The sequence below is a fragment of the Euleptes europaea genome, chromosome 7, assembly GCF_029931775.1.
Source record: "Euleptes europaea isolate rEulEur1 chromosome 7, rEulEur1.hap1, whole genome shotgun sequence".
Lineage (NCBI taxonomy): Eukaryota > Metazoa > Chordata > Lepidosauria > Squamata > Sphaerodactylidae > Euleptes > Euleptes europaea.
Window position 1 is genome coordinate 98,901,111 of NC_079318.1, and position 19,621 is coordinate 98,920,731.

At 51.8% G+C, this 19,621-nt stretch overlaps 1 protein-coding gene across 1 annotated transcript in view; it reads right to left on the bottom strand.

Annotated features, from left to right (window-relative positions):
• Positions 1 to 11,070: 11,070 nt before the first annotated feature.
• Positions 11,071 to 19,621, bottom strand: part of ARNT (aryl hydrocarbon receptor nuclear translocator) — a 40,621-nt gene continuing 32,070 nt past the window's right edge. The window contains exons 15-22 of the mRNA XM_056853209.1: positions 19,302 to 19,412; positions 19,032 to 19,107; positions 17,994 to 18,117; positions 17,408 to 17,507; positions 16,170 to 16,335; positions 14,762 to 14,921; positions 12,318 to 12,466; positions 11,071 to 11,160 (exon numbers count right to left, since the gene is read on the bottom strand). Of these exons, the coding sequence (XP_056709187.1) occupies positions 11,071 to 11,160; positions 12,318 to 12,466; positions 14,762 to 14,921; positions 16,170 to 16,335; positions 17,408 to 17,507; positions 17,994 to 18,117; positions 19,032 to 19,107; positions 19,302 to 19,412 (976 nt within the window). The remainder of the gene's footprint in view (positions 11,161 to 12,317; positions 12,467 to 14,761; positions 14,922 to 16,169; positions 16,336 to 17,407; positions 17,508 to 17,993; positions 18,118 to 19,031; positions 19,108 to 19,301; positions 19,413 to 19,621) is intronic.

Sequence of the window (19,621 nt, forward strand, 5' to 3'; positions counted from 1 at the left end):
GGGTCTGTGGGTCTTTCACACCACCTACTGCCAGATCTTTTAACTGGGGATGCCGGGGGATTGAACCTGGGACCTTGTGCACGCCAAGCAGGTGCTCTACCGCTGACCTACGCCTTCTTCCCAAAGGTTTGCAATCAGGTCAGGGGCTGTGGCTCAGTGGCAGAGAATCTGCTTGGCATGCAGAAGGTCCCAGGCTAAACCCCCAGCAACTCCAGTTAAAGGGACTAGGCAGGTAGGTGATGTGAAAGACCCCTGCCTGAGACCCTGGAGAGCCGCTGCCAGTCTGAGTACACAATTCTGACTTTTTTTTATTAGATATTTTTATTGATTTTCAACGATAAATAGGGGTACAAAAAGGAAAAAGGGATAGGGCGAAAGACAGAAAACAAAACTAAACAATTCTGACTTTGATGGACCGATGGTCTGATTCAGTAAAAGGCAGCTTCATGTGATCAGCCATTTATTTGTTTCATAGAATCATGGAAGGGATCACCCAAGGTCATCTACTCCAACCCCCTGAGCAATGCAGGAAATCCACAACTACCTCCCCCCCACACACACACCCCAGTGATCCCTACTCCATGCCAAGAAGATGGCAACAAAAACCCTCTACGATCCCTGGCCAGTCTGGCCTGGAGGAAAACTGCTTCCTGACCCCAAAGTGGCGATCAGCACTACCCTAGGCATATAAGAAAGGGCCCCGAGAGCCAAGCACTGATGCAGCCTTCCTGCCCTCCCTCTCAAGATCTGCCTAAGGTTATAGAATCAGCCTTGCTGACAGATGGCCATCTAGCCTCTGCTTAAAAACCTCCAGGGAAGGAGAGCTCACCACCTCCCGAGTTCGCTTGCTTGCTTCATTTATACCCCGCTTTTCTTCCCGATGGGGACCCAAAGTAGTGTACGTTCATTGCTCCCCTCTCCTCCATTTTATCCTCACAACATCAACCCTGTGAGGTTAGGCTGAAAGTGTGTGAACATGCCAAGTGTCACCCAGCAAGCTTCTCCCAGATCCTGGCCCCATGCTCTAAACATTGCACCACGCTACCTCTCAGTGCCCACAATGGCTATTTGCAGGAATCAGAGGCAGAAGGAAATGGGGGGGGGGAATAATGAAATATAGGAATGGGGGGGTTGGGTGTCTTGAGATGCACTCAGTAGTGGAGAGATTTTGCCACCCCAAACAAATTACAATTCAAGCAAAAAAAGTGTGCAAGAGCCAGCGTGGGGTAGTGGTTAAGGTGTCGGGCTGGGATCCGGGAAACCCAGGTTCGAATCCCCCCTCTGCCCTGGAAGCTTGCTGGGTGACATTGGGCCAGTCGCACCTACCTGGCAGGGTTGTTGTGAGTATAAGTCAAGAGGAGAGGAGAATGACGTGAACAGTTTGGGGAGAACGGCAGGATATAAGGAAAGCAAATGAAATAAATAGGCCCATTTTCAAGATGTGGAGGCTGGACCAGGTGAGGGGCCAAAAGCAATGAGATGAGCTTCCCCTGTTGCCAGAGCCAGTTGTCCGGCCCTCCAACGCCTTGGGCTAAGGACAGCAAAAGAAGAAGAAAAGAAGGGCTGGTTTTTAGACCCCACTTTTCTCTACTGAAAGCAGTCTCAAAGCGGCTTACAATCACCTTCTCCCCCCTCCAAAACAGGCACCTTGTGAGGGAGGCAGGATTGAGAGAGCTCAGAGAGAACTGTGACTAGCCCAAGGTCGCCCAGCAGGCTGCACGTGGAGGAGTGAGGAAACCGACCCGGTTCTCCAGATTAGCGTCTGCTGATCATGTGGAGGAGCGGGGAATCGAACCCGGATCTGGAACAGCCCAGGCACATCAGACAAAGGGTCCGTCTGTGCCAACAATGGCCAGGCAGAGTCTCTGAGAAGCTCCCCAGTAGAGTATGAAGGTTCAGATCAGCCTCTATTGCTGGTGTCCCCCCACTCGCCCTTGTAAGGTGGACCCTTTATTACCTTTACTTGGCATCTGCAGATCTGATCCCTTCTCCTTCTCCTGATGTTTAGACATCTCTGCAGTCTTGGTTTCTATGTCTGGCAGCAGGAAGATGCTGTTTGTCATCTGCTTATATGCAACCGGGGATCTTATATACATATTGATGTGGGAGGGAGGGAGACAGAAGGTGTGGCTCCTGTCTTAGAAAACTTAGGCTCAGAAGGAAACAGCTGACTCCAACAATTGTGGACGGATGCTCTGTTTTCCTACCCTCCATCCCATTCCAGTGAGGAGAGATAGGTGTGCACAAACCCTCTAAGTTTTCCCCTTCTTTCGGCACCAAGAAATGGGGGGGGGGAGAAGGAGGAGGAGGAGCTGGTTTTTATATACCGACTTTCTCTACCACTTAAGAATCAAACCGGCTTTCAATTGCCTTCCCTTCCCCTCCCCACAAAAGACACCCTGTGAGGTAGTATGGGCTGAGAGAGCTGTGACTAACCCAAGGTCACCCTGCTGGCTTCGTGTGTAGGAGCGGGGAAACAAATCCGGTTCACCAGATTAGCCTCCGCCGCTCATGTGGAGGAGTGGAGAATCGAACCCGGCTCTCCAGATCAGAGTCCACCATTCCAAACGGCTGACAATCCCCTTCCCCTCCCCTCAACAGACACCCTGTGAGGTAGGTGAGGCTGAGAGAGCTCTAAGAGAGCTGTGACTAGCCCAAGGTCACCCAGCTGGCTATAGTACAGACGGTTCACAGCTTCTTCACACGCAGATTACCACTCTTAGCATGCTTTATCTCCCTCTAAGCTCAGAGAGTGCCCCTTGGCATTGCCCACTCCTGGTGGTTGTCAGCGTGGTGCAGTGGTTAAGAGTGGTGGTTTGGAGCAGTGGAGTCTGATCTCGAGAACCAGGTTTGATTCCCCACTCCTCCACATGAGCAGCGGAGGCTAATCTGGTGAACTGGATTTGTTTCCCCACTCCTACACACAAAGCCAGCTGGATGACCTTGGGCTAGTCACAGCTCTCTCAGCCCCACCTACCTCACAGGGTGTCTGTTGTGGGGAGGGGAAGGGAAAGTGATTGTAAGCTGGTTTGATTCTCCCTTAAGTGGCAGAGAAAGTTGGCATATAAAAAGCAATTATTATTCTTCAACCCTACCTTAGGCTACAAGTTATGGTTGCCAACTCCAGGTTGGGAAATACCTGGAGGTTTTTGGGGGCGGAGCCTAAGGAATTTGGGGAGGGGGGACTTCAGTGCCATAAAGTCCAATTGCCAAAGCGGCCATTTTCTCCATGGGAACTGATCTCTATCGGCTGGAGATCAGTTGTAATAGTGGGAGATCTCTAGCTAGTTCCTGGAGGTTGGCAACCCTGCTACAAGAAGATTGTGAGTTGGGAAATTCCTGCAGATTGCGGGGTGGAGCCTGGGGAAGAGGGTGGTGCTCAGCAAGGCACAGTGCCGTAGAGCCCACCTCCTCCAAAGCAGCCATGTCCTTCAGGGGAAGTGATCTCCGTAGTCTGGAGATCCGATGAAATTCTGGAGATTCCCCCACCTGGAGGTTGGCAGCCCTAGCTACAAGCAGCCATTATTATAGCATTGACTTTGGGCATGCTTAAGAGAACCATTTTAAGTTAAGAAAAGGGCAAGAGTCCAGTAGCACCTTAAAGACTAACCAAAATATTTTCTGGTAGGGTATGAGCTTTCGTGAGCCACCGGCTCACGAAAGCTCATACCCTACCAGAAAATATTTTGGTTAGTCTTTAAGGTGCTACTGGACTCTTGCCCATTTCTACTACTGCAGACAGACTAACACGGCGACCCACTGTGAATTATCATTTTAAGTTAAGCGATACGGAGAACGTCCTGGTCCCAGCAGCTCACAATTTCGAGAGGGGAGAAGAGCCAGAGAGACTCCGCTTAATTCGGATGGCGGTGATCCCATGCAACCACAAGTACCCAAAACTTCATTTTGGCCGGGTGGGGAGAGGATGGAGAGGTCAGGGTTTCGAAGGGCCGGAAAAATCGACACCATTGCTAGTCCCAAGGTTAAATGACATTTCTCAATGGGGGGACCACTTTGTTTTGGTCGTGTTCTCCGAAAGATCACAGGCTGTTCCTTGCCTCGTTTTCATGACGGCTTCTTCTGTGGTGCAATGCGGTAGCCCAAATTCCTGAAGGCACCGGGCCGATTCCTCCCATAAGTGGCGCGCAGGCAGAAAAGGATTCAAGTAAACGTCTCCGCCTTCGGGCGTCTACATGACTCGGAGAAGCAACAAGATGCTTCTGCCCGCTCTGGGGCTGACTAGCTAAAAATGGGGGCTGTGGGCCGGAGGGCCGAGAGGCAGGCTCCAAAGCCCCTTCTCGCTGCGTGGGGCTGGACGTGAGAGTTTCGGAATCACTGCCTTTTGCACCTCGTGGATCTGGGAGGCTAGAGGGGTTGACGGCGCCCCACAGCTTTAGATTCCAGCCGTGGGCCTCATCTTTCCCTCCTTCCTCTGCCCTCCTGCAATCACAGGAAGAAGCCCTTCCGACTGTCCCGTCCCCAAAGAAACTCATTTGGTGGGTACCCGAGGGCCTTTTTGGTGGCAGCCCCCGAGCCCCACGATTATGGAAAAACCTCCCCGGGAAGTTAAGCCTGGCCCCCTCACTTCCGATCTTCAGGAGGCATAGGGTTGCCATCCTCCAGGTACTAGCTGGAGATCTCCTGCTATTACAACTGATCTCCAGCCGATAGGGATCAGTTCCCCTGGAAAAAATGGCCGCTTTGGCAATTGGACTCTATGGCATTGAAGCCCCTCCCACCCCCTGCCCTCCTCAGCCTCCGCCTCAAAAACCTCCAGGTGTTTCCCAGCCCGGAGCTGGCAATCCTAAGGAGGCAGCTGAACTAGGGTGCCCAACCCCCAGGTGGCGGCTGGATATCTCCTGGGATTGCAACCCGTCTCCAGACTATTGAGTTCACTCAGTTGCGAGCGAGTGTAAAGTGCCGCCAAGTTGCAGCCGACGTCTGACACCCCAGTAGGGTTTTCAATGCAAGAGACTAACAGAGGTGGTTTGCCATTGTCTACCTCTGTGCCATGACCCTGGTATTCCTTGGTGGTCTCCCATCCAAATACTAACCAGGGCCAGCCCTGCTTAGCTTTCGAGATCTGACGAGCTCAGGGGCTAGCCTGGGCCATCTAGGTCAGGACATAGTCTTAAATGGCGATTTTCAAGAAAATGGTTTTTATAATGCCATAGACTCCACCCTCCAAAGCAGCAGTTTTGTCCAGGGGAGCTGATGTTGTCTGGAGATCAACTCTAATTCCGGGAGATTTTCAGGTCCCACTTGGGAGGTTGGCAACGCTGGCACGACGTTTCTTGCGGCAGATAGAAATGCATGGATAGCCGAATGGATCCTTACGATCCAGCCTCTGGATTGGAAGCCTCATTTGGCTACCTTTGATTTATGGACTCTGATCTGGAGAACCAGGTTTGATTCCCTGCTCCTCCAGATGAGCAGCGGACTCTAATCTGGAGAACCGGGTTTGATCCCCCACCCCCGAGTGGGGGAGGCTAATCTGGTGAACTGGATTTGTTTCCCCACTCCTACACTTGAAGCCAGCTGGGTGACCTTGGGCTAGTCACAGCTCTCTTACAGCTCTCAGCCCCACCTACCTCACATGGTGTCTGTTGTGGGGAGGGGAAGGTGATTGTAAGCTGGTTTGATTCTTCCTTAAGTGGTAGAGAAGGTTGGCATATAAAAACCAACCAACCCACCCACCTTTCTTCTTCTTCTTTTTCTTCTCAAACCTCAAATGGTGATCTCCGTAATTCTTCAGATGTTGACAGGTGTGTCTTTTCGGCCCAAGCATGAGCTGTATTCCTAGCGCTGGGTACCTGTTGTTCTCAGAGAGCAGGGTGCCCATTGTGAAGTGAGTGTGGGCCCGTCTCAGTTCTCGGTAGGATGGAACAGAGCCGGGCTGATTTTCTGCCTTCCCCATTATACACATCCTCTTACAGGCATGAAAGCCTTTTGTAGTGGTGGTTGTTTTCGAGTGCAAGACTCCCGAAACAAATTGGTGGTGGTGGTGAGGATGACCAGGCCTTTCTGCTTTGGCTGTAAAATGGCCACTTAGTTCAGAGCAAATGAAAGAATCCCACTGAGGGACTGGCGGGGGCTGGTGACATATTTTTTAAAAAAAACACACACACCACACTACAGACAATTACAAAGCGGTGTTTTCAGGGGAGGAGGGGTTCAGGAGCTCCACATTTTTGCTGGGGATGCATAACTGATCACAAGGTATTCCTGAAATTTCTTCGGGGCAAAAAGCCCCTGTGCATCGTGTTTTGAGAATTCGACTACAAATACTGTGCAGTTAAGAGGGCAGCAGATCCAGCGGAAACAGACCATGCATAGCGGGCCTTCATGTGTGAATGAGGCTCTCCCTTTGCAATTATGTATGCAAATATAATTATTTGCCCATTCCTCAACTGACACTCATGCAATTAATTAACCAAGATTTCTTTTGGAGGATGACACCACTAGTTGCAATCAGGGCACCCAAAATGGGTAAGGCAAAGCCAATGCCTGTTTAATTCCCTCAATGCCTAATTAACATGTGGAACTCACTGCCCCAGGATCCAGCCACTTACTTAAATGACAGGAGACTAAAATGCATGGAAGAAGAGGTAAGTATCAACGTCCATTAGCTGTGAGGGAACCTCTTTGTTCACAGGCAGTGGGTCTGAGAGCACCATGGGCTGAGGGTGGGGAAGGGCAGAAGGGAAGAAAGATTGCATTCACATACCACATGTGGTTCTCGCTTGTGGAAACAGGACGCTGGACTAGATAGACCTTTGAGAGCCAGTGTTGTGTAGTGGTGAGGCCGATTAAGACGGAGGAGAACTGGGTTCAAATCCCCCCACCCTGCCCTGAGGCTCACTGGGAGCCCTTGGGTCAGCCACTCCTGCAGCCTACCCTACCTCACAGGGCTGGTGTGAGGAAAAATGCAGTAGGGGGGAAGGGTAGGATAAAAATGAGAGGTGTCCAGAGCTGTAGGCGATGAAAGCTTTGGTTAGACTGAACACCTGTTCCTTTTTCTGGTGACCCAGAGCGTACAATCGCCTTCCTTTCCCCTCCCCACACCTTGCGAGGTAGGTGGGGCTGAGAGAACATAAGAACATAGAAGCCCCGCTGGATCAGACCGAGGTCCATCCAGTCCAGCAGTCTGTTCACACAGTGGCCAACCAGGTGCTTCTAGGAAGCCCCCAAACAAGAAGACGAAAGCAGCATTTATCCTGCCTGTGATCCACAGTGCCTTATATCATAGGCCTGCTCCTCTGATCCTGGAGAGAATAGGGATGCATCATGACTAGTATCCGTATAGACTAGTAGCCATGAATACAGCCTAAGGAATGGAAATCCCTGAGTCCTTATATATAACCCAGTCTGAAGGTAGGAGGGGTGCTACAAAGAGAGGTACAACACAAAATGATACAGAGGTACAATGCAAAATGTAATGTGAGCAGGGGAGAAATACCTGGGGGCAGAAAACTAGCACCTGTAGAGAAGAATAAGAATCCTACGTCCCTGTTCAGCCCTGGGGGAGTCCATTGTTCTGAACCTGTGAATGAACTAAAGTTCAGCAATCACACGTAATCTCCCCTGGAAACCTCTTTGCTTGACGACTGCCACTCTTTAGGTCAGCAATGGAATGTCCTGGAAGACTGGAATGGGAGAAGAATGTGAACAACTGGATTCGAGTCCAGAAGCGCCTTAGAAACCAACAAGATTTGGGGAGGGAGGTGTTACAAGCTTGAACACGTGAAGCTGACTTATACTGAATCAGACCCTTGGTCCATCCAAGTCAGTATTGTCTACTCAGACCGGCAGCGTCTCTCCAGGGTCTCAGGCAGGGGTCTTTCACATCACCTACCTGCTTAGTCCCTTTAACTGGATTCCCGGCAGGGGTCTGACAAGCTGCGGCACCCCCAGGTATAAGGGCTGCCTGTTGAGTCCTCCTCCTCCTGCGCAAGGGCCCAGTTGGTCTTCCATTGCTGACAAAGGTGGGCTACCTCCTTCCCGGGGCCTTTGGGTATCCCAACCCTCCTCTGCAAACAAGACTCAAGCGACATGCAGACTGCAGGAACGACACAGTTTCCAAAAAACCAGATGAGACGCTTATTTTAAAAAGGGGGTGGGGGGAATATTTTGTAAAATCTTTGCTACATACAATGGTTTGCAACCTCGGTCAACAATACAAACTCTCCGAGGACAGAATGTTCAGAAAAGAAAGAGACCCGCTTCCTCCCCCAGCCCGTGTTGCTGCCCGCTTGCTCCAGATAATGAATCCCATTGAGAAGGGGAGACAGTTTGGCTGGCGCCTTCTCCCCTCTTGTACATAATGCCTCTGCCTGCCCCAAAGGTACCGGCTGGATATTAGGAATTATTTTTTTAATAGGAGTAGTTCAGCAGTGGAATCAGCTTCCTAGGGAGGGGGCGAGCTCCTCTCCCCCCCTCCCCCGGCTGGCAGTCTTTAAGCAGAGGCTGGACAAGCACTTGTCAGGGATGCTCTAGGCTGATCCTGCATTGAGCAAGGGGGTTGGACCAGATGGCCTCTATGGACCCTTCCAACTCTATGATTCTAAGTCAAGGCGAACACCCCACAATGGCAGCCCTGCAACAGGGCGGGTGCTTTGCTCGAAGAAGGGCCTGGGCCGGAGAACCCAAAGGCGACATTTGGGGGAAGGGAATTTGGCTACAAAAGACCCCCCCCCCAAGCCTCCTCTTTGCCAGCTCAGGGGGCCATTCTGGCTTCCCAAAATCCTTCAGGCACTGGTCCCCTTTTCTAGCTCTCCTCACAGGCTTGGTGTCAAACAGATCTTATTTTTTTAAAAACGAAGAGCTAAATCAGAATCCAGGAGCACCCGAGAGATCAACGAGGTTTTCAGGGTATACGGTTTCGAGTCACAGCTCCCTTCGTCAGATATCCGATGAAGGGAGCTGTGACTCTCAAAAGCGTACACCCCGAAAACCTTATTGGTCTCTCAGGTGCTCCTGGACTTAAATATAGCTCTTCTACTGCAGACCGACATGACTACTCTCTGAAATTTTTATTTTTTAAGTTTGTGCCAGATATAAGCTCCATCCGGGATGCATTCGTGCACTCCTGGAATGACACAGACTGGATCACATGGATCCGTTTCGCCAAGATCTCCACTCAGGGCAAAGATCCTTTCCTGACCCAAAGGGCTCAAAGTTCTGCTGGTTGATGCCTGTCTGTGCGCTAACGGCTGCCTGGATTCCTACTTGAACAAAGTGGAAGAACCGGCCCTCCCCGCCTCTTTCATCCTGAACGCGTTCCAGGCAGGGTCGAGACTGACCCTCACCATCCAAGATGGGTACATACAGGGATATTTACAGATATATTGAATTTGCGCAATTGATTCTGGAGAAACAAAAACCTAATGCAGAGCGGTAAAAGCACCTGCGATTTTACCAGGCAGCTGTCCACGGATTTCCAAGCCCACCCTCTCCCTCGCGAGGGCCAGAACCTTGGCTTTGGCTGCAGAAAATGAGATTTCTGTCGCCTTGACTGGCCATTATGTTTCAGCCAAAAAGAAAAGGCAGGCAAGGAACTGGGTGTTTGGGAGGAGGGTTGTTTTTTTTATACCTGCACGAATGGTGCAAAGGAAAATTTGAGACACATCCGCTGGCTCGGATCCCTGCAGCTCTGTTTGGCTAACGGCAACCCCTTTCCATTCCAACCTTTTGCGTCAGGGGAAGGGCACCTCGCGCCAAGGGACAGCATCGCCATTCGAGCTGCAGGATTCCAACCTGTCGCTGGGGGAGAATGACCATTTGCTCTGTCGAGTCAGGACGCGGCGAACACAGCCCCAAAGCGAGCCGTGGCACCATGCGGGCATCCTCAACGACACACAAAAAAGCTTTAAGCAACCGAACCGTTACATGAACATTTTTATGGCTTGTAAGTGCCCCCCCTCCGGACTTTAGGCGAACACGAGATGACGCCGTGAAGAGGAGGCCCGCACTGTCGAGCGAGACCTGCATCTATTGCACAGTTTGCGGAGGAGGCAACGGTGTTCCCAGCAAGGCTTGGGGGAAGCCCGGCTCCCGCCAAATGTGGAATCAGAGCTGCTTTTACCTGAAAACTTCTGAAGAGAAGCAAGCCACAGCTTCTCCCTTCTCCCTTGGTTTCCAGAGGAAGGGGGCATACGGAGACTTTTTGGGGGTGGCCTCCCTCCCATAGCAGAGAAGCCTGAGAACTGCACCGCGACCGTTTTCCTGTCTATTCTTTTCAGCCACCCCCATATCTCCCATGAAGCTACCTTTGCCGCAGTCTTGAAGAGTGCCACGTCTTTCTGCATGTCAACGTTGTAAAGGAAATGTGGCAGAGGGCATGGAGGTACTGGCAGCCTGCGGGGAAAACCGGGAAAGAAGGGCCCTCGAGGGCCAGTGCACCCCTCCCCCCAGTCCCGTAACACTGCCGTCGTGAGTTGCATGCAAGATTCTCGTGCACGTGTGTTGTGTGCGCAAGCGCATTAGTGAAGGAGCTTGTGGCTAAGAGTTTCTTGACACCTCACTGGTCACAGGCAACAGACCTACCTACGAGTTAGAATCGGAGAACAAATCTTGCCCCCTTTCCCTGATGTGTATACACAAGAATACAATTTTTTTTATATATATATATATATATATATATAAAAGGTTATGGCGTAGAAGTATTTCTTCTTTTTTTAAAAAAAAGCCCCGTACTGAGCTTTTAAAATATCCCTGATGATCACACCCCGAGTGCCTTTGCTTCTGTCCGGCGTGACGAAACCACCCTCGTTACGGCTGTAAAAGCAGGTCCAATCCTCTCCAAAAACCAACTGCTTCCGTAGCGGGTTGGGGAAGAGGCCCCGGCCAGACGTGCAGGCCTTTACCAGACATGCGATCCGTTGGGGGGGGGGGGAGAGCCTCAGTCCGCCGTTGGCAAACACCTCACTGGACGTTTCCACTTCCCAAAAGTAGGAAAGACTTTCTGGCAGTCTTGGAAAGAAGTGAGAGAGAAAGACGCGGCTGCTGCTTCCTTCCCACGGAACCGAGACAGATAAAACTGCTGTTTCTTCATGGATCGGTATTCATTCGCTATTCCGAGAAGGGAGGGAACATGTTCAGTTCCGGGAATTCTTCGTTGTTGTAGGTGGCTCCCTGGTCTCCCAGCATGGACAACATATCCTAGGAATGCACATATGAGACAGTGAATAAAATGAGAGCCATGTCCAGGGAGAAACAGAAGGCCGGTGCCAGATGTCTCTGGAGGTCCTTTCCAACTCTATGATTCTATGATTCTGCATCTGGCCCTGATGCCAGCACAAATTGGACCAGCATCACACAAACTACACTGATCACCACCTAACACTCTACCAACTCTGGACCCAAAGGCCCCTTTCTTGGGGGGGCAGGATCTCTGCCACGGGGGCAAAACAGGACCATTGCCCCAATGAACTTGGGCGGTTATTTTTATTTATTTATTTATTTTTCAAATTTATAGCCCGCCCTCATTCCCAGCCAAGGCCGGGCTTAGGGCGGGTAACAACCTTTAAAGTACATAAAACCATAGAACAATAACTAAAACCTCATATTAAACAACTCAAGACGCCACAGTGTACCAGGTTTCGGCAGGTCAACCCCCCACAGATGTCAATAGTGGGGGGGGGGGAAGGATGGGGAGGCCAGCAACGATGGACAGACTTGCAGCTGCCCTCGGTTGTATGCCTGGTAGAATAGCCCCGTTTTACAGGCCCTGCGGAACTCCTTAAGGTCCCGCAGGGCCCTGATGTCACTAGGGAGACTATTCCACCAGACCGGAGCCAGGGCCAAAAAAGCCCTGGCCCTTGTTGAGGACAGCCACACACTCTTTGGGCTGGGGACCACCAGAAGATTATTACCAGTGGAGCATAGAGCTCTTTGGGGGGGACGGGACCAGGAGGGGCAGTCCCGAAGGTCCAGGACCGTGGAAGGCTTTGAAGGTCAAAACCAGCACCCTGAACCTGATCCGATACTCCAGCTGGAACCAGTGCAGTTGTTTCAGCACTGGTGTTATATGATCTTGCGGCATAGACCCCCTCACCACAGCATTTTGCACCAGCTGGAGCCTTTGGATCAGTCTCAGGGGCAGCCCTACGTAGAGTGAGTTACAGTAATCTAGTCCAGAGGTGACCGTCGTTATGGTTCGCTGTGGCTAGGTGGGGGCGGGAGAGGCAAGGCACCAGTTACATTTCAGTCCAAATTCTCCACCCACCCCAACCCCCCTGGATGCGTCAATGCTGGCGCATTTAAAACGGGAGCTTGAGAAAGCTGCGGGCGAGGGACGTGGGCGAAGCAGGAATTACCGGGAAGACTTCTGGCTGGCTGGACTGCTGTGAGAGGTGGGGCTCCCCTGAGCCTGGGCCGTGGTGCTGGCCCTGCCACTGGGGCCACACGCCAACGCCCTCTGCTGCCCGTGGCTGGAACTGGGACGAAGTCTGCCCGCCTTCTCCGGCTGCTCAACGAAAGAGGAGAGAGGAAGAGAGGCTGGTTGACATGCCGGTCTGGAGGACAAGCCCGACCCCAGGATCCCAAAACCTACCACCACCCCCCAAAAAAGGAACACAAACTAGGAGCTAAAAGGCTCAAAGGCAAGAGAGGCAGTCGGGAAAGCAGAGTGTTTCTGTGTCCCAGCACCATCCTGTGGGCACAGGAGGCAAAGGGGCAGGAAGCCACTCAGGACCGAGCAAGGATTGCAAACGCATTTGATGCTTGCCATGACCCTATTAGTAGAGTTGCCAACCTCCAGTTACTAGCTGGAGATCTCCTGCTATCAGCTACCTATTCTCTCCAGTATCAGAGAAGCATGCCTATTATATGAGGAGCTGTGGAACTCAGGCAGGATAATGCTGCTGCAGCCATCTTTGTGGGCTTCCTGGAGGCACCTGGTTGGCCACTGTATGAACAGACTGCTGGACTTGATGGGCCTGGGTCTGATGCAGCAGGGCCCATCTTATGTTCTTATGTTAAATGGTGAGCTTCCCCCCGCTGGCAGTCTTTAAACAGAGGCTGGACAAGCACTTGTCAGGGATGCTCTACGCTGATCATGCATTAAACAGAAGGTTGGACTAGGTGGCCTGTGTGGCCCCTCCCAAATCTATGATTCTCATACAACTGATCTCCAGCCAATAGAGATGAGTTCACCTGGAGAAAATAGCCGCTTTGGCAATTGAACTCCATGGCATTGAAGTCCTTCCCCTTTCCAAACCCCGCCCTCCTCAGGCTCCACCCCCAAAATCTCCAGGTATTTCCCAAACTGGAGCTGGCAACCCTACCTATTAGGGTTTTTTTGCATGACCCTGTTGTCGTTGCTTGTTTATGGGTTAACTCCATTCCACTTAAGAGGTGGTTGACAAATTCATTGGTTACCCCAGGGGTCCAAAACCTTTCTGAGCCTGCAGGCACCTGTTGGAATTCTCACACAGAGTGGAGGGCGCAGCCAAAAAATGGCTCCTGCAATGTTGCAGGAGGCGGGGGCGGCCACAAAATGGCTGCCACAGGAGGTGGGGCCCGCCACAAAATGGCTGCCGCAGCTTACCCCCATTCACACAGTGAAGACCCTTCTGCTGTGGGGCAGCTGCTGCCAAACCAACTTTTAAAAAAATCTGCACAGCCAATCAGATCCCCGAAGGCCAATCAGAAGCCTTGCTGGGCAAAAGTCTCATAGCGAAACACACAGGGATTTTTTAGCTGAGTAATAAAAAATATTTTTTCCTTCACTTGCACCATTTGCCTTGGCCTTATTTCCATCTCTCAGCAACTGGGGTGGCCCGGCTATTTTCTCCTGCCAGGGAGGGTGCACAGCCGTTCCCCAAGCCAATTCTTTGGATTCCACATTGACAATTCTCAGAGGATGTGTTTTTCCTCGACTCTCTGCTGTCACGGTGGACTCTGATCTAGAGAACCGGGTTTCCTTCCCCACTCCTCCACATCAGTGGGGGAGGCTCATCTGGTGAACTGGATTTGTTTCCCCGCTCCTACACACAAAGCCAGCTGGGTGACCTTGGGCTAGTCACAGCTCTCTTAGAGCTCTCTCAGCCCCACTTACCTCACAGGGTGTCTGTTGGGGGTAGGGGAAGGTGATTGTAAGCTGGTTTGATTCTGCCTTAAGTGGCAGAGAAAGTCGGCATTTAAAAACCAACACTTCAAGTACTTGAAGGGCTGTCATATAGAGGATGGTGCTGAGTTGTTTTCTGTTGCCCCAGAAGGTCGGACCAGAACCAACGGGTTGAAGTTACATCAAAAGAGTTTCCGTCTAGTCATTAGGAAGAATTTTCTAACAGTTAGAGCAGTTCCTCAATGGAACAGGCTTCCTCAGGAGATGGTGAGCTCTCCTTCCCTTGAAGTTTTTAAGCAGAGGCTGGATGGCCGTCTGTCAGCAATGCTGATTCTATGACCTTAAGCAGATGATGAGAGGGAGGGCATCTCGGCCATCTTCTGGGCATGGAGTAGGGGGTCACTGGGGGTGTGGGGGGAGGTAATTGTGAATTTCCTGCATTGTGCAGGGGGTTGGACTAGATGACCCTGGTGGTCCCTTCCAACTCTATGATTCTTCTTCTGTCCTCCGTAAACTAGGTGAACCTATGGATTCCGTGGTGGCGCAGCTAGTCTCTGCCAGGCTAGGATCCCAAAAGAATCCTTTGGGTACCAGGATTTACCCATACAAATGGACTATGGCATCACAATGGGATAAGCAAGGGTCACCCCTTCAACGTATCTTGGGACGTCAAGCAACACCAGAGACACTTACCGAAGCTGGTGTTCCGGTTGGCAAGGCTTGAGTAGGCTGCCCCGCCTGGCGAGGCGGTGGAACCAGGGGTCGACATCGGGCTGAAGGAGGACGGGGGGGTCTGGAAGGCGCCCATGGAGAAAGACGAGGGCCGCGTCTTCACAGGCTGGGGGGCCACTTGCTGGAATTGCAAGAACGAAGGAGGAAATTGTAAGGAGTTCCGTTGTGGGATCTAAGACAACGCTGGGACTGACAGACTAATTAACAGATAAAATGCATACGAGTAATACAAGATTGTGGAATTAGAAAAAAAAATTGCAGCAGCAGGTACAATCTCAGGAGAGGCATTCCTTTCTGTAAGAGCACTGCTAAGAGAGTATTGGAAGAGGATTTCCCTTGTATGTGTAGGAATGCATATTCCAAAACTGTATTAGGTCATTTATGCATGGGAGTTTTACCTGAGGTTCGCTGCTCGCTGGACCCACACTTTCCTGTTGGGAATCTACGCACCAGCACTCTCCAAGCTCTAATCAAGTCCCTGCCCCTTTAAATGTTGATTTGTAATTGGTTTACTTTTGTAAACCTTAGTGTGAGAGAAAATCCCCTCCCCTAAAACCCTATTGCTGCATAAAAAAGCATTTTAAGAAGAAAAAACAAAAAACAGAGCAATCTGAAACGGGGGGGGGGGGGAATCCAAGCCTCAGTTTTAAAAAGCCTTTTTTCTTCTGCTCAGAAAGAGCTCTGAGGAAGCAGGAAGTATTTGAATCCCCACCTCTTCACACCCTGCTTTGTAATTGGCTGTGATAGAAACCAAGCTGCTATGTCCCGCACTTTGCCTTATGCATGGGGATTTCAACGGGGCTAAGCTCAGGGGAGAGGGAAGAATTGAATTAACAGAGGAACGGGAAGCCCTGGGATTTGTGAGGGCTGGAAGCGAGGTCATCTCTAATGGATGGAAAACTCATGCATAACTCCAGGGAACAACAGAGACAGACCAAGGGTGAACGTGAGTGTAGGTACCCATGCATAAACGACCTTAGAAGCACGGCATCCTGCCTCCAAGGGAGACTCACCCCCACTGAACATTCACTTGGTAGAGGAAAGGGCCGTCAAGTCGCAGTTGACCTATGGCAACCTTTTAAGGGTTTTTAAGGCAAGAGATGAACAGAGGTGGTTTGCCACTGGCTTACAAGGTGGTGTCATACGTTCATAAGACCTCAGCCTGAGACCCTGGAGAGCCGCTGCCAGTCTGAGTAGACAATGCGGACCTCGATGGACTGATGGTCTGATTCAGTATAAGGTGGCTTCACATGTTCATGCTGGTGAATAGGCACATGTGCCTCCGAGAGGACTATCTGAAATGCAACTGACAGGACCACTACCACTCCCACACAAAAAAACAGAAGAGAAAGCTCGAGAACAAGATTACTTGTGCCGTGAAAGACGGGCGCGTCCCTGAAGCCCAGCTGGTTCCGGAGACCTGGCCGGGATTGGAGTGGCGAGAGATCTGGGCCAGGATCTGGCCAGCAGATGGCGGCGGCGGCTGAGTCGTCGGCTGCTGGATGACGTTCACGGGGGGCGCCACAGCACTGCCCCTGCACCAGGAAGAAGAGGGCAGAGTTCAGGGCTGTCCCATGGCTTGCCCGGCACAGAAGGAAGTCCCAAGGGCGGCATTCAGCCAAGCAGGGAACAATCGACACCTCAGGTTGAACTCAGGCCGAGGCTTGATCATAGAAAGAAGCAGGAGGGAAAGGGAAACCTGGAGGTTTTTGCCTTCCTCTGGGCGTGGAGCAGGGGTCACTGGGGGTGTGGGTGGAGGTAGCTTTGAATTTTGTTGGACTGGATGACCCTGGAGGTCTCTTCCAACTCTATGATTCTCTGCTCTCCCCACACACCCCACACACCCGTTCTGTCATTTGCTGTTTTATTCACACCCATCCCTCTGATTTGTTTCTCCTTGGCAGGATGAGAAGAACCAAGTTCTGGCTACAAATGTCTGGCTCCAGATAAGAAATTATGATCTAGGGGGTGGACAAACTGGGGGACATCTATGCTGCTACCTCCACTGGAACAATTCCCTCCCCCCTCCAAAACTTTGACCTGTCTGTATTGGTTCTGGAAGGAGGAAGAGGAGGACAAAGAAGTAGAAGAAGAAGAGTTGGTTTTTATATGCCAACTTTCTCCACCACTTAAGGAAGACTCAAACCGGCTTACAATCGCCTTCCCTTCCCCTCCCCACAACAGACACTCTGTGAGGTAGGTGGGGCTGAGAGCTGTGACTAGCTCAAGATCACCCAGCTGGCTTCGTGTGTAGGAGTGGGGAAACAAATCCAGTTCACCAGATTAGCCTCCACTGCTGATGCAGAGGAGTGGGGAATCAAACCCGGTTCTCCATATCAGAGTCCACAGCTCCAAACCACCGCTCTTAACCACTACACCACGCTGGCTCTACACCACTACACAAAATGAACAAAACCCACCAGCCACTGCTGAATCCTCAGCTGCCCTCCAACCCCATTAGTTTGCAGTAGCAGCAAAACCATCCCTCGCCACAGTCAGAGGAAGAACACGGACGAGGACTGGGAACTGCAGTGGTAAGAAGTTCCCAAAAGGCGAGACGCAGGGAAGCCGCCAGCCGAGGCGAGAAGTGGAACGTCCCAACGTCACCTGAAGTTCTCAGCCGGGCGCGAAGCGTTAAATGCATTTCCCTGGGAGAAGAGAGACTGGCTGGAAGGCACGGAACCGGCAGATATGGCTTTCGTCTGGTCTGCAAAAGAGAAAGACAGGACGGACGCTCGGTTAGCCCTGCTGTGGCAGGGCAGGAAAAGTCATTCAGGGATTGAATCTGGGACAGTCAGTCAGCGGTAGAGCATCTGCCTGGCATGCAGGAGGTCCCAAGTTCAATCCCCGGCATCTTCAATTAAAGGGACTAGGTGAGTAAAAATCAACTCCTCTTCTTCTTCCAAGTACCTTCCTACAAGGAGAGCTGAAGAAAGAACATCGAAGTGGGCCAAAGTGAAAGTTCTGGAGAACTCAAAGGCAGAAGGATATTCTGCCAGGGCACATTTTTAGCCACTGCTCCCTGCTGCTGGACAGGTTTGCACCCCTGCCCTGGGGGTCAGAATTCACCCAGGCTGCAATGCTGTTTTGCAGAGGCCAAGACTGCAGTCCAGAGGAAGCCAGGAGGTCAGGTTCATGAGCAGAGCCTGATCAGTGAAGGTCCCTGAGAAGCCCCCTCCTCCTCCCCTCCCACCTGTGCTGATGCTGCTGTAGATTTCGACGAAGCGGGGGTCTCTCTCTTGGCTGAAGAGGGTCTCCGTCTTCTCCAGTGGCTTGCTGTGCTCTGGGCCGGCGCCGCTCACAGGTTGAACAACCGTCTGGAAGAGAAACACCACCTGTTCAGCCACACCCCAAAGCAAATGGATAGAGAGGAACTGCACACGTTTAATGCATACCCTGCCCCTCTGGTGGTAATCCATGGTTCTCGCTTGCTCGTTTCATCCTCACACCACCCCTGCAAGGTTGGCTAGGCTGTGAGAAAGCAAGTGGCCAGGGTACTATGAGTGAGCAGCCAGAATACAGGCCCAGCCCAAAGGAACAATGCCTGCCCCCAATCTCCCGTTGTCCCACAAGTCATAACCGTGAAAGAATTCATTATCACAAGCCGTAGTTGCAGTCATTAGCTTAGTTCACAGACCCTAGGCCATCCATTAGACAAAACAGCCATGGTAAACGGAACCTCCCCTCTCCAAGGAAGTCTACCTGTCGCTGCCAGATACTGGGCACACAGAACAAAGTAAGGGGATGGTGCCACTTCAGTGCCCTACTTGAGAGCTTTGGGGGTGGGGAGCAGACTCCTGGCTGGCCTCTTTGGGGAACAGGACTCTGGACATGATGGATGTCTATAGAAGAGGAGGTTGAGGGGGGACATGATTGCTCTCTTGAAGTCTTTGAAGGGCTGTCAATTAGAGGAGGGCATGGAGCTGCTCCTGTTGGCAGCAGAGGATAGGACTCGCAATAATGGGTTTAAATTATGGGTGGAAAGGTACCAGCTGGATATTAGGGGAAAATGTTTTACAGTAAGAGTTGTTCAGCAGTGAAATCGGCTACCTGGGGTGGTGGTGAGCGCCCCCTCACTGGCAGTCTTTAAGCAGAGGCTGGACAAGCACTTGTCAGGGATGCTCTAGGCTGATCCTGCACTAAGCAGGGGGTTGGACTAGATGGCCTCTATGGCCCCTTCCAATTCTATGATTCTATGACGTCAGCCCAATTCACACCACTGCCCCTTTACCTGAGCGTGTTCATAGCTGGCTAAGCTCTCCCTTCCCTGGACCACGTCAAGCTCTGTTGGCTGAGTCGGCGGCGGCCTAAAGACATAAACCGTTGTTTAGAGATCAGCCCTGGTGCTGAGCTCCAGGGTCACAGGGTTAACACAGGGAGCCAAGAGCTATTCTTCACCTTGCAGCTGAGAGGAAGCCAGAGGCCCCCAAATGCTCCAGCCGACCTCTGCCCTCAAGCCCCCAAGGCGAGACCCGCACACGGCTTCGAGACGGGACCTTACCTCCCTGCCAGCTGCGCCGAACCCATTTCCAATGGCAGGCTGACGTTTTGGCCCAACTGCGGCCTCTGCATAGGGTTGGACAAGGTGGGCCGGGAGTCCTGGCTGGTGTTCCTGGAGCGTCAAAGCGGAAAGGAAGGGGTGAGGGGAGAAGCCAACCCCTGCAGCATCAGCAGAAACATGCCTAGAGATTTTAAGCCCCCCTGCCAATGCATGGAAAGCAGCCTGGGGCCAAAATGTCAAGAGGGTTCGCTTGCCCCCACAAATCCACTGAAAGTCAAGAGTGTCTTTTCTTCACATCAATGGACACGCCTGGCTGTGCT